Source organism: Entamoeba nuttalli, assembly GCF_000257125.1.
Source record: "Entamoeba nuttalli P19 unplaced genomic scaffold asmbl_6125, whole genome shotgun sequence".
Taxonomy (NCBI): Eukaryota; Evosea; order Mastigamoebida; family Endamoebidae; genus Entamoeba; species Entamoeba nuttalli.
In genome coordinates, this window is record NW_008577898.1 from 62 (window position 1) to 12096 (window position 12035).

At 22.9% G+C, this 12035-nt stretch overlaps 6 protein-coding genes across 6 annotated transcripts; 2 read left to right on the top strand and 4 right to left on the bottom strand.

Moving 5' to 3' along the window:
• Window positions 1-855: 855 nt before the first annotated feature.
• ENU1_147680 (hypothetical protein) lies at window positions 856-2392 on the top strand (the record flags this gene model as incomplete). The annotated part of the gene is made up of 2 exons (XM_008860513.1): window positions 856-1198; window positions 1257-2392. The coding sequence occupies 2 exons, from the start codon at window positions 856-858 to the stop codon at window positions 2390-2392; spliced, it is 1479 nt and encodes a 492-aa protein (XP_008858735.1).
• A 2165-nt stretch (window positions 2393-4557) lies between these two features.
• On the bottom strand, window positions 4558-5493 carry ENU1_147690 (short chain dehydrogenase family protein; the record flags this gene model as incomplete). Its single annotated transcript, XM_008860514.1, has 1 exon — window positions 4558-5493. The coding sequence occupies one exon, from the start codon at window positions 5491-5493 to the stop codon at window positions 4558-4560; it is 936 nt and encodes a 311-aa protein (XP_008858736.1).
• A 1094-nt stretch (window positions 5494-6587) lies between these two features.
• ENU1_147700 (SBDS protein C-terminal domain containing protein) lies at window positions 6588-7196 on the bottom strand (the record flags this gene model as incomplete). Its single annotated transcript, XM_008860515.1, has 1 exon — window positions 6588-7196. One exon carries the CDS (start codon window positions 7194-7196, stop codon window positions 6588-6590), a length of 609 nt encoding a protein of 202 aa, XP_008858737.1.
• Window positions 7197-7200: 4 nt separating this feature from the next.
• On the bottom strand, window positions 7201-7377 carry ENU1_147710 (hypothetical protein; the record flags this gene model as incomplete). Its single annotated transcript, XM_008860516.1, has 1 exon — window positions 7201-7377. The coding sequence occupies one exon, from the start codon at window positions 7375-7377 to the stop codon at window positions 7201-7203; it is 177 nt and encodes a 58-aa protein (XP_008858738.1).
• Window positions 7378-7961: 584 nt separating this feature from the next.
• Window positions 7962-9404, bottom strand: ENU1_147720 (Poly(ADP-ribose) glycohydrolase; the record flags this gene model as incomplete). Its single annotated transcript, XM_008860517.1, has 1 exon — window positions 7962-9404. One exon carries the CDS (start codon window positions 9402-9404, stop codon window positions 7962-7964), a length of 1443 nt encoding a protein of 480 aa, XP_008858739.1.
• A 284-nt stretch (window positions 9405-9688) lies between these two features.
• On the top strand, window positions 9689-10168 carry ENU1_147730 (COG5579 domain containing protein; the record flags this gene model as incomplete). The annotated part of the gene is made up of 1 exon (XM_008860518.1): window positions 9689-10168. One exon carries the CDS (start codon window positions 9689-9691, stop codon window positions 10166-10168), a length of 480 nt encoding a protein of 159 aa, XP_008858740.1.
• Between the last annotated feature and the right edge of the window lie 1867 nt (window positions 10169-12035).

Here is a 12035-nt window from a genome sequence, read left to right on the forward strand (position 1 = left end):
CAAAGAACTTTAAAACTATATTTTTACTTTTACTTTTTATTTAATTTCATTAAAATTGATTTTTATTCAAATTTTAAATTATTAAAATCAAGAAAGAACTTCTTTTAACGCATTTAATAACATCATTATTTTAACATTTTTGTCAGTTGTTGTTTTTGTTTTTTTGTTTTTCAATAAAATTAAATAGATATTTTTAATATCTTTTTTATATTAATTCATTTATTTGTTAATCTTTTTTTTTATTATTTTATTATTAAATAAATTATAAAATATCTTTATTAGATTTTATTTGTCTTGTAACTTATTTATTTTTATTGTTAGTTTTGATTAATTTGTTTCATTAGATGATCCTTTATTCTATTACAAATTATGTATTTTTTGATTTATTATAAAGTCATATATTATGTTATATTAGTATCTTATTAATGTGTGTTGTTTTTAATTTATTTTTCTGATTTATAACTATTGTAAACTTTCTTTCAAAGAGTAGAAATAGAATTACTAAATAACTTTTTAAATTGAAGTTATTAGTCTAAAATAACAATAATTCATTTAGATGTTTTAATACATTCGTTCTGTTCAATTTACCAAAGACCTTTTGTTTTTTTTTCTCTTTACTAAATATTCACTTTGGTTCTTGTCTTGAACGTCACTTTCTTTAGTTCAATGAGTAGAATATTTTTTTCTTAACTTCATTGTTTTAATTTTGTGATATAATAACATTTTTTGTTAATAAGAACAAATAACAAATTATTATTCACTTTACTATTTATGTTATTTTTTGATTCTTTTTTAAGTTTGTTAAAATGTCAAATCTTAAAAATAAAAAGATAATAGAAAACTTAAAAATCAGATATGAATTATAACAACACAGCTACTACAAACAAAGAACCAAAGCTTCTTGTATCTAAGTTATCAAAATGTGGATTTCTTTTAATATTTGCAATGTTTGTTGTTATTGTAACATTCTGTATTAGTATCTCAATGACCATCCCAAATCCATGGTTTTCTAAAACCCTATCAACATGGGATTGTGATGAAAAAGTCTCTAATTTTGATAAAAAGATATGTCATGGTATTGATTTAAATGAACAAAAGACAAAATTAACTGTTGCCTTTGGTCCATTCACAGTATTAAACCAAGAAACACGTATTTCGTTAATACCTCAAAAGAGATTTGGTAGAGAAGGAATTTCTGGTTTGTTTTTATAGACTTTTTGTTATTTTTGAGATAGAAAAAATTAACAAGTGAATAGCAAAAGGAATTACTGAAATTAGTTATAAGTTATATGGATCAGCTTTACCTATAGATAAAAATAGTAAAGTTAATATCAATTCATTAGAACTTCTTGAAGAAAAAACAATAACAAGAAAAGTTAAATGTCCTGCATCAAGAGGTCTTGACTGTAAAGCAATTCCACTTGTTTCACAAATTTATTTAACACATCCAAATTATCTTCTCGAATTTACATTTACACCAACTGATATTTCTTTAGGAGATATTATTGTAGAAAATTCATATATTTCAACTTCATATTCAGTATTTGAAATGTTTTGGAGAATGGCATTTATTTTGTTTTCAAGTTTCTGTTGTATGTTATATCTTTCATCAATTAAAGGTATCCCAATTAATCAATGGTGTCACGAACAAAAGTGGACATTTATATTAAATATTGTATTAATATTATTTAATAACCCATTCTTCTTTTATGAATATGTAGTAGATAGTGTAACATTCCTATTATTTAATACTGGTATTGAAACATTCTTTATTTGCTTCTTAATGTTTTATGTTCTTTCTATGTTTGAAGCTTTACGTAAACCATTAAATATAAGAAAATCATTTAGATTTATTCTTCCACGTGCATTGTTATTATTAACATTATTTATGTTAGTTTTTACAGAGTTAATGTATAACCGTACAACACCTAATTATTCTATTACATTAAAGGGAATTGATGACCCAGCAAATGTTGTTTTGTCAATTCTTATTTTAGGTATTATTGTAATTTATATCTTTTGGTTAGTATTTGGTATTATTCGAACTTATTCAGAAAGTAGAAAATTAGGACCTGTTTCATTACGTTTGAAATATTATGGAGGATTTACCATTTGTGTAATTATATTGTATTTGTGTCTTTTAATTGCTGCTAATTTTATGGGATATCATAACAATGCTTCAATTACGTTGACTACATTAGCTTATGTCAACCTCTATGTTATGACTTTAACTATTTTATATCTTCCTGTAGAAATGAATAACGTTCCAGGAAATCATTTAAATCTTCAAAATAATGTGATTCATTTGGATGAAGAGATTAAAAGTGGAGATGATGACTTAATTGTGGTAGATGATGAAAAAGGAAATGATCTTATTGTCATTGATGAGTAGTTATAATTCAGTTCCTTCTTTTTTAATTAACGTTGTTCTAAAACAAGAAATGTCAAATTTAGATATTATCTATTTAAACGTTGTTTTTTGAAATTATATTGAACTTTTATTTTTTAGTATAGTAATTGAGAATTATCTCCTTCAATTTCTTCCATTCTTTTTTTTTATTAATACAGTAATTTAACTCAATGAAAGAAATCTTATTATTCAGTCATGAATACTCGCCGCATAATGAGCCTCAGTGCTGTAGATGACCAAGACATTATTTTAACATCAAAATATACTACAATAGAATCTCCTCAAAGCCCTAATGCATTATTGGCTACAAAAGAAATTTCGCAAATATTAAATGGTTCTTGGACAGAAGAAGGACTTGACCAATTAAATAGTATCCTTCAAGACCCTTGTGTGATAGAAAAGTGTAAAGCACCAGAAATACCTAATTAATGTGATTGTTTATTAAATTATTCCTTTTTGTTTCTTTTTCAAGTCACTTTTTATTTAATCTGATTTTGAAAAGATGTGTTGTTTTTTACGGTTTAAAAAAATGGTAATGAACGATTTTCTCTTTATTACTATTTACAACTAAATTAAGTTAATTGAAACATGTCATAAAAAATAGTTTTAACGACAATGAACTGGGAATTTTACCTTAAATCAACTGATTTGTTAATATAATATGATATAAAAATAACTCAATAGTACAATATAAAATCATTAAAATAATAATATTAAACTTACAGTAATATCCAATATTAGTATTGTTATTAATTTAGAATGATTCTTATAAATAAACTTACATACTAATACAGTAAAACCAAAAAAGAAATAGAATAAATAAGTAAATAGAGAATAAATAAGAACAGGAAGAGTTATTACAAAACAGAACAATCAAAAATACATGAAATCAACATTATTGATATACCATTAATAGTCAAAATAATGGTTATAATAAATATTGTATCTAATAAGCAATTAAAGGATAAAAGTTTACCAAATTAATTTAAATCTTTTTATAGAATTATTATAAAATAAAAATATTTAATACAAACAATTATCATAAATAGTTTATTCAATAAATTATATAATACAAGTTATAATTTTTAATTTTAAATAGAAGGAAGTATGATTAGTTTAACAACACGATTTATATATTAAAATAATAAAGGGTGTATGTATAAAATCTGGTTTAAGTGTCACATGATATTATATCCTTGTTCGTTGTGTTATAGGGATATAATAAAAAGAAATAAATGCATTATTAATACCATTTTTAGTTAATTATGAATAAGTATTGATATTAAAAATAGAATTAACATAAAAATAAACTAACTAATAATATCAATATTATAATAACTAAACATAATAAAAATAAAACGACATTATTATTATAATAAATAATAAATTAAAGGGGTGTATTACTACAAAATGCCAATTAACAATTTTTAATAATTGATACATGATATATGTCTAAATTAATTAATAAATTCAACTTACAATTTAACAAGAATAGTATTAGAGAATAAAAATATATTAATAACTGAATAAATATGAAATATATAAAAAATAAATTAAGAAAATAAAATTAACTTGTGAAAACAAATTAAAGACGTAATAATAACAACAAATAATAGGAATCATAAACTTGAAGTATTTCATCAAAAGTTTTAATTCAATGTAATAATCAACGAATTAATTTTTATTGAATGATAAATATCAGAAGTAGATTTTGTTAATAAAAACTAAAGTATTTAATAAATCATTAAATTTAAAACCAATGTAAATGTTTTTTGAATTAGTATTTTTATTATAAATGAAGAAAAATAGGGAATATATGATAAAAAAATTGTTCAATGATTAAAAAGAAGACTGAGTCCTTTTAAGATGAGTAGACTCAATAAATTCACACTGAGAAAATATGACTGACTCTAGGTATTCTAATAACTCTATCTTTGTTTCTGATGAGTGACGTAAATGAACAATAAAAGAGAGGTCATTCTGATTGATCATTTCTTTATCTCCAAAACATTTTGAGAGAATTGAATTGAATCTCTTCATTTCTTCAAAAGAAGTTGTAACACTTTGCATTGAAAGGAATAAAGAGTTTAAAAAAATAGATTTATTTTTACAAATTAACATCAATGAACGACGACAATCAATCAATTTTATAAAAATTGTTTTGTAGCATCAACTGAATCATTCCAAAGCTTTGTGCATATATCACTATCGTCCATAATTTTGTTATGTTTTGCTGGTTTACAGTCTGCATAGTAAGCTCCATTTGTAATTGATTCAGAATGAATTAAATGAAGACATGTCTGTGCCCCTTCCAATGGAGTCTTAAAAATGACTTGAAGAATTGGCCAACAAAGATATTGGAGCCATACTGGGAAAAATTGCCATAATGCAGTATTAACACAACCTGGATGAAGAGAAACAGCAATAATATTATCATTCTTTTTAGCAAGTTCTTGAGCCATAATAGCCATAGACAACTTGCTTTCACAATACCATCTCATTGAGAAGAACCCTTTTTCTTCTGCAACAAATGGAAATTCCTTACGATGATATAATTTACTTGCAACAGAAGAATAATTTATAACTCTTCCATTACACTTTTCTAAAGCACTAAGAAGTTTTTGTGTAAGAAGAAAATGACCAAGATAATTCACTCCCATTTGAGTTTCATACCCTTGTTTAGTCTTTCCATAAGGAACTCTCATGACTCCAGCATTATTAATTAAAATATCAATCTCATGATACTTATTTAAGATATTTTCTGCACATTCTTTTACTGAGTCTAAATCTGATAAGTCAAGATGTTCATGAATAATATTACAGCTTTTATGTACTGATTTAATTTCTTCAATTACTTTCTGAGCAATTTCATTATTTCTTGAACAAGAAATAATAGTAGCTCCAGTATCAGCAAGTTGTTCTACAATAACTTTACCCATCCCATGGGTTCCTCCAGTAATAACAACAACTTTTCCAGATAAATCTCTTTTAGAGTGATTAACACCACCAGCAGCATATAATCGAACAAGTACTGCTATAGCACCAAGAATAACTAATGAACAAATTAGAGTGATAACATCCATTGAGAACCGAAAATAAGATAAATAAGATCTGTAGATTAAAATAGAAAAGGAAGAATAAAATGAAACTTTCTTTAGATTTTTTTGTTATCTAAAATAGAAAAGAAGAAAAGAATCGTAAAGTCCATTAAAATTAATTATGAAAATCAACTAATGGCTAAAACATAAAAAAATAGAAAGTATTGTTATGAGGATATTTAATTTACTATTTCTAATCACCAATTAATTGAATTAAACCAAATACATAAACATTGATTCATCTTCTATTTTAAGAGATTTTAAAAAAGATTGAATGTAATTAGATGTCATAACGGGATTATATGATGATAAATGAATTAAAAGATCTAAAACCGAAGATTGTAATTGATCTTTTGAAAAATGATATTGAAGATAAAGAAAAACGATTAAATCATTCCAAAGGGAATCTGGGATACTAATTGTATTGAGGAGTTTTATAATAATAGGAAGAATTGATTTATTATGAGTTTGAATATGAAAAGAGAGAGAATGAATGAGTTGAGATAAATGACGAGTAATAAAAATTTGAGAAGTTGTGATTAAAGGAATAATATGATCTATATAAAATTGAATCCTTTCATTTATTGCATAATATAATCCATCAATAAATTTAATTATTAATAAATCATAATATTTAATTTGAATTTTTGGTTGAGATAAAATTATTGAAATCCATTGAATCATTACTTCATATGAAAGTGATAATAATTCATCATTAAAAGATGTTAAATTATAACTAATACTTCTTGTAAAATCACCACAACAAACAAGAAAATCATTTAAATCAATTTTTTTTTCAATAATTTTATTTAGTACAGTAATTTTATAACTAATTTCATCTTGATTTAATTGATTAAGCCATTGAATGATTTCTTTTTTAACCATTGATAAATGAGTATTTTAAGATTCATAATTAAAAAAAAGATAATTAATAAATATTCTTTTATTAATGTATTTTTCTTTCTATTCAAAATTAATTTTTTATTAATGTTCATCATCATCTTCTATTTCTATGAGATATTTCATTGTAATTATTATTAAATAACCAAATAAAAAAAAATGAAATACAAAATTTGTAATTAATCCATTTCTTGATTAACTGATACAATTTCAAGAAACATTTTTTCTTTTACTTTATCAGCGAATGTTTGTAATTCATGAAAAGCACTAGGATCAATAATAAATTCATATTTAATTCTTGTTTCAGAACTTTCTTTAATAACTTGATTTTTAATTTGGTCTTTAATTAAATTTAAAATTTCTTCTTCAAGGTCTTTAGTAATATCAACAGAAATAACCATAGGCATTCTTTCAATTGGAATTTCAGGATGTTTTTTTAATAATTTAAGAATAAGTAGTGATTGTTGTTTGGCTGTTTTTGAAGTAACGATATTATATTTTAAATCTTTTATTAGTTTTTCTGCCATTTTCATAGAAATTGGTTTTTTTGTTTCTTTATGAATAAGTTTTTGTGTTAATAAAATCATTATATCTTTATTTAATGAATCTAATTGTACTTTTCTTTCTTTCTCTCCTTTTTGAATTTCTCCATTTTTTAATATTTCTAATATAATTTCATCTTCATTTGTTTTACCGAATGCCTCTTTTAAATCTTTCTTTTTTGCAACTTCTCCTTTTTCTACTGACTGATAAATTCTTGTTAATTGTAATACTTCATTTAATGGCATTTCTCTATTCTTTTAAATCTTTATTTCCTTTATTGTAAATTATACTAATAACAAACACCCCTTGTCTCCATGCTGCAACTGTATTTGGATAACATGCAATTTCAAATTTTTTTTCACCTTTTACTAATCTAACTACAGAAATATTTGTTAACAACTTGACTCCTTGTGGTTGTTTCAGCATAACTTTGAGTTATAACTTATTTTGTTCTTATCAAAACCAAAAATATAAAAATACAAATTTGTTAAATAGAAATAAATAAAAAACCCTATTTTTTGTAATTAACTTTCATTTTATATTCTTTCTTTTATTCTTTATTTTAATTAAGTTTTCTTTTTACTTATCTTCTTAATTTAATATTAACAACCTTATTGTCAATTTGATTTACTATTATCTATTGTTATTTTATCTTTTTTATTAACGCTGAATATTTCATATATTAAAATTTTATATAATAACTTAATACTATTAGAAATTTAGTATTAATTATTTAAATTTATGTTTATATAAAAACTAATGTAATAAACTTTATTTCTTATTCTTTTAATTGAATATTTTCTATTCTTTCAATTGTTGATATTGTTTATTTTTGATTATAAAAACAAAATTTAATACTATTCTTTGTTAAGAAAATAAATATTTTTTTTTGAAATTTTTGTAATTCATAAAAAGAGAGAAGAAGTATTTAAAACATTCAAATTCAATTTCCAAAAAATTAAAAAAAAACATTAAAATCAAATAAGCAAATTCCTTGAATAATGAATCATTCAAACAATAGTGCATTTATTATTTATTTCTTCTTGAGGTTTAAATGGATGACTAGCAGTAGGAATTGTTGGTGATGTTAAGAGATAAGGAAGGTTTTCATGATTAGAACAGAAAGAGACAAGCCATTGAATAAAATCACGAATTGAAGGATTATCATTTTCAATTTTTGTTTTAAATTGTTCAATTTCAGATTGAGCTTCATTATCATGAAATGAAGTAAATATGAATGGGCGTTCAACATAACTACAAACAATTGTCTGAAGAAGATATTTATACCTCCAATCTCCTCCAAAAACACCACATCCCCATTTACCACTAACAAATGGAATTAAATGATCTTCTTCTGATAAACATTCAACACCACTAAAAACTTTATTTAATTCACGAAGAGTTTGTTGTTCATTGTATTGTTCATTTGGATTTATATAAGCAACAAGAGCGTCTAAAGCTACAATATTATTAGAAGTTAAGTGTTCAAATTCTTTGTTAAATTGAATGCCTCTCCCATACCCTTTAATTTTAACATAACGAATAATATTTTTAAATAAAATAGTTGTTTGATCATCCATAACTGGATTAGTTATCATACTAATAAACATTTCTGGACATTCCATAAACATAATTTCTTCTTGAACAGATCCACCATGAAGTACACCTCCTCCAATATATTTATTAGCAAAATCAGCTTTAAGGTTTTCTGTTTCATTAATTTCCATAATTCCATGAATATTATCAACATCTCCAGGAATAAGTTTCTTATTAGAATTTAATAATTCTTTCAATGAAAGTTGGGATGAATGTCTTTCAATTTCAATTATTTCATTCATAAATTTATCATTAGTAAATTCTTTAAAAATTAAATGAAAGTAATGAATAATACATTGAGTCATGGTTATTGATACTGAATCTTCACGAAATAAGAAAAATGGAAATTGTGCATATTCATTAAATTTTCTTGAATCTTTACGTAATTTCAATGAATATAAACCAAATAACATACATGAAATTAAACATAAACTTTGTTTTCTTGTAAACATTACTTTACCTTCTTTATATAAAATTACAGGTGGTGGTAAAAGTATATTTTGATGATTAATAATCATTTCTTTACATAAAGGAATTAATTCATTTTGTATAATACTTTTTTCATTTTCATTTAAGTTTTTAAATGATGGAAGTTTTTTAATAGTAATTTCTTTTTCTCTTTTATCTTTTTCATTTGTAAACATAGATGCCATATATTTTTGTAAATCTTCTATTGTTTTTATATTTCCTATTGCCCTTTCTAAGTATTTCCATTCTGATAAATAACATGGTAAATCAATTGTCATCCTTGGTTGTTTTGGTATTTGATAGTCTTCTAATTTAAATGGATATGAATGCTGAAATGGACAGTCTTTTGAAATGCAAAATTGGTCAAATTGACATAGTGTTGTTGTCATGAAATTAGATCGCGTTATTCTTCATTTAAAGTTTTGTTTATGTAATTAAATTATATGATGTTATTTATAACCATAATTATTATTATTTATTATTATAAATTTAATTAATATTGAAATATTAAATCATTATTATTTAGTTAATCATTATGATTTATTATTTATAATTATTATTCAATTCTGTTTTTAGTGTGTCAATCCTAAATATAAAGATACATACAAAGAAATGAAACTAACTCTATTATTTCTTCATACAAAATAAAACCAATCTGTGTTATTTCATTTTAATGTCAAACCAAATAACTGATGATCCTTTTAATCTTCAAAGATTTATTGATGGACAAGAGACTGGTGTTACTCCACGGTATCATGCCCAAACATTTTCTACTGCTTTAGAAGAAGTAAAAAATGGAAAAAAAGTAACACATTGGATATGGTATGTATTTCCTGTTATACAAGGACTATGGGGAGGAAGAAATAATGATTTGTATAACATTCGAACACTAGATGAAGCAAAAGCATATTTAAAACATCCAATATTGTCATCCAGACTAAGAGATGTAACTACCATATTACTTAATCAAAAACGTACACTTTCTCCAATTAATATTTTTGGATATACTGACGTTCAAAAAGTTTTATCGTGTATGACATTATTTTATTATATCTCAAAAGATAGATTATTTAAAGATGTTATTGATAAGTATTATAAAGGTAATTTTCATCAAGAGACATTAACTATTCTTGAACATCTTTCTATGTTATAAAACTTATTTCTTTTTAATTGCTAAAAAATCATTTAATTTTATAAAATAATACTCTTTTTTGTTTTTTATATTTTCTTTATTCTTATTCATAAAAATTGAAATAACTTTAAATTATATAATTGATTTATCTTGTAATTTTAAACAAACTTCAATTTCATTTAATTAATTTGTATTTAAATATTTTTCAGTTATTATGGTTCTAAAGTTGAACTTTATAAACAATAATACAAGTATTAAAATAAATCCAAGTTTTGATTCAACCGTTATACTCTGTTCATAACGTTGCTATTCATTAGAAAATATATTATGTAATATTGCAAGAATAGCAGTGATTGATTATTAAGGGTTATGGAATATCATTTACTATAATAAAAGGGTGTGCATCTATAAAGATGATTGTATTATCCAGTTGTTAAGATACAAGTATATTTGATGATAAATTGTTGGAGTTATCAAAGAAAAAGGAACTACGTGTTATTATTAAGAATAAAAGTAGTCATAATAGTATTAATGGTAAGGATATGTTCTTTCATCATAAAACAACATTATAAAGAAAGGTGATATAGTTACTTAAACGGAGAATAATTAAGTTGATGAAATTTGAAAGAATTTCAGTTCAAAAGAAATAAAGTATATTGAAGAAAATGATTTGTTCATTTCTCGACATGATAAAAGTCTAGTCAATATGTTAATAATCATAATTGACATATTTTATTTCTAACTTTGTTTTATGATTATTTAAAAAAAAAAAAGAAAAACTTAAAATAAAAAACTTAAAACAAAAAATTATATTTTTTAAACAAAGAATGATTTCTCTACTTCTTATTTTTTCACTCTGTACATTTGCTTATCTTGACATTAGTGATGAAACTAATTTCGAGTTGTTCTTGATGGATATGGAAGATGAAGGACCTTATAACTATGATAAGGCAAAAAGTGAGATTCAAAAATTATCAAAAACAGCAAGTCAGTTCATACAAAGTGCTCGTAAAATGGCTTCAAAGAATTCTTCAAGTGCTCGTAAAATGATTAATGACGCACATAAACATAAAGGTTCTCAAGGAATTAAAGGATAATTTATTTTCATTGTTATTATTTTATTTTTTTTTAATGAAAAAAATTACAATTAACTTATTAAATAAGTTTTATACTTATATGATTCTACAAATTATGCATTAAAGTTAAAATAAATGAATAATCCCATGATATATATAACCTATATATAAACATGAAAAATATAGTTTTAGTAATCCCTTTTAAAATAATTGGATGATGAGAATATTTAAAGGTTGTTGATTTAAATTATATTAAACGGTAAAAACATTTTGGATTTATATGTTTACATTAGAAGTTAAGTCAATAGAAAAATACTTTCAATAAAGTTATATTCAAATTTCATAAAAATTTTTATAAGAAATAAATTTTATTAACATCTATAAAATAAATAAAAGTTTGAAATACAGAAGTTCATAATAATCATGAAGATAGAGAGTATTAAATAGAATAACTAACACGACTGTGTTGATATGAAAATAAATGATAAAATAATGAATTCTTTTCATAATCTTCAATTGTAGTTTTAATAGAGTATAATACAGCAATATCAACGCAATATAGCAAAAACATCAAAACAAGTTTTATCAAAAATAAATAAAAATAGATAAATAAATGATAATAGAATTATCATTTATTGATTGATGAAATATGAATCATTTCATATTTAATTAATTTGTGTATTTTATTTATTTCTTTTATTATTTAGTTTTTCTTCTTGTTTTGGGATTATTTCATTTTCTTTTATTTCTTTTATTGTTTTTTTCTTTTATCTTATTCTTGGATTTCATCTTTCTTTATTTCTTATTTTATG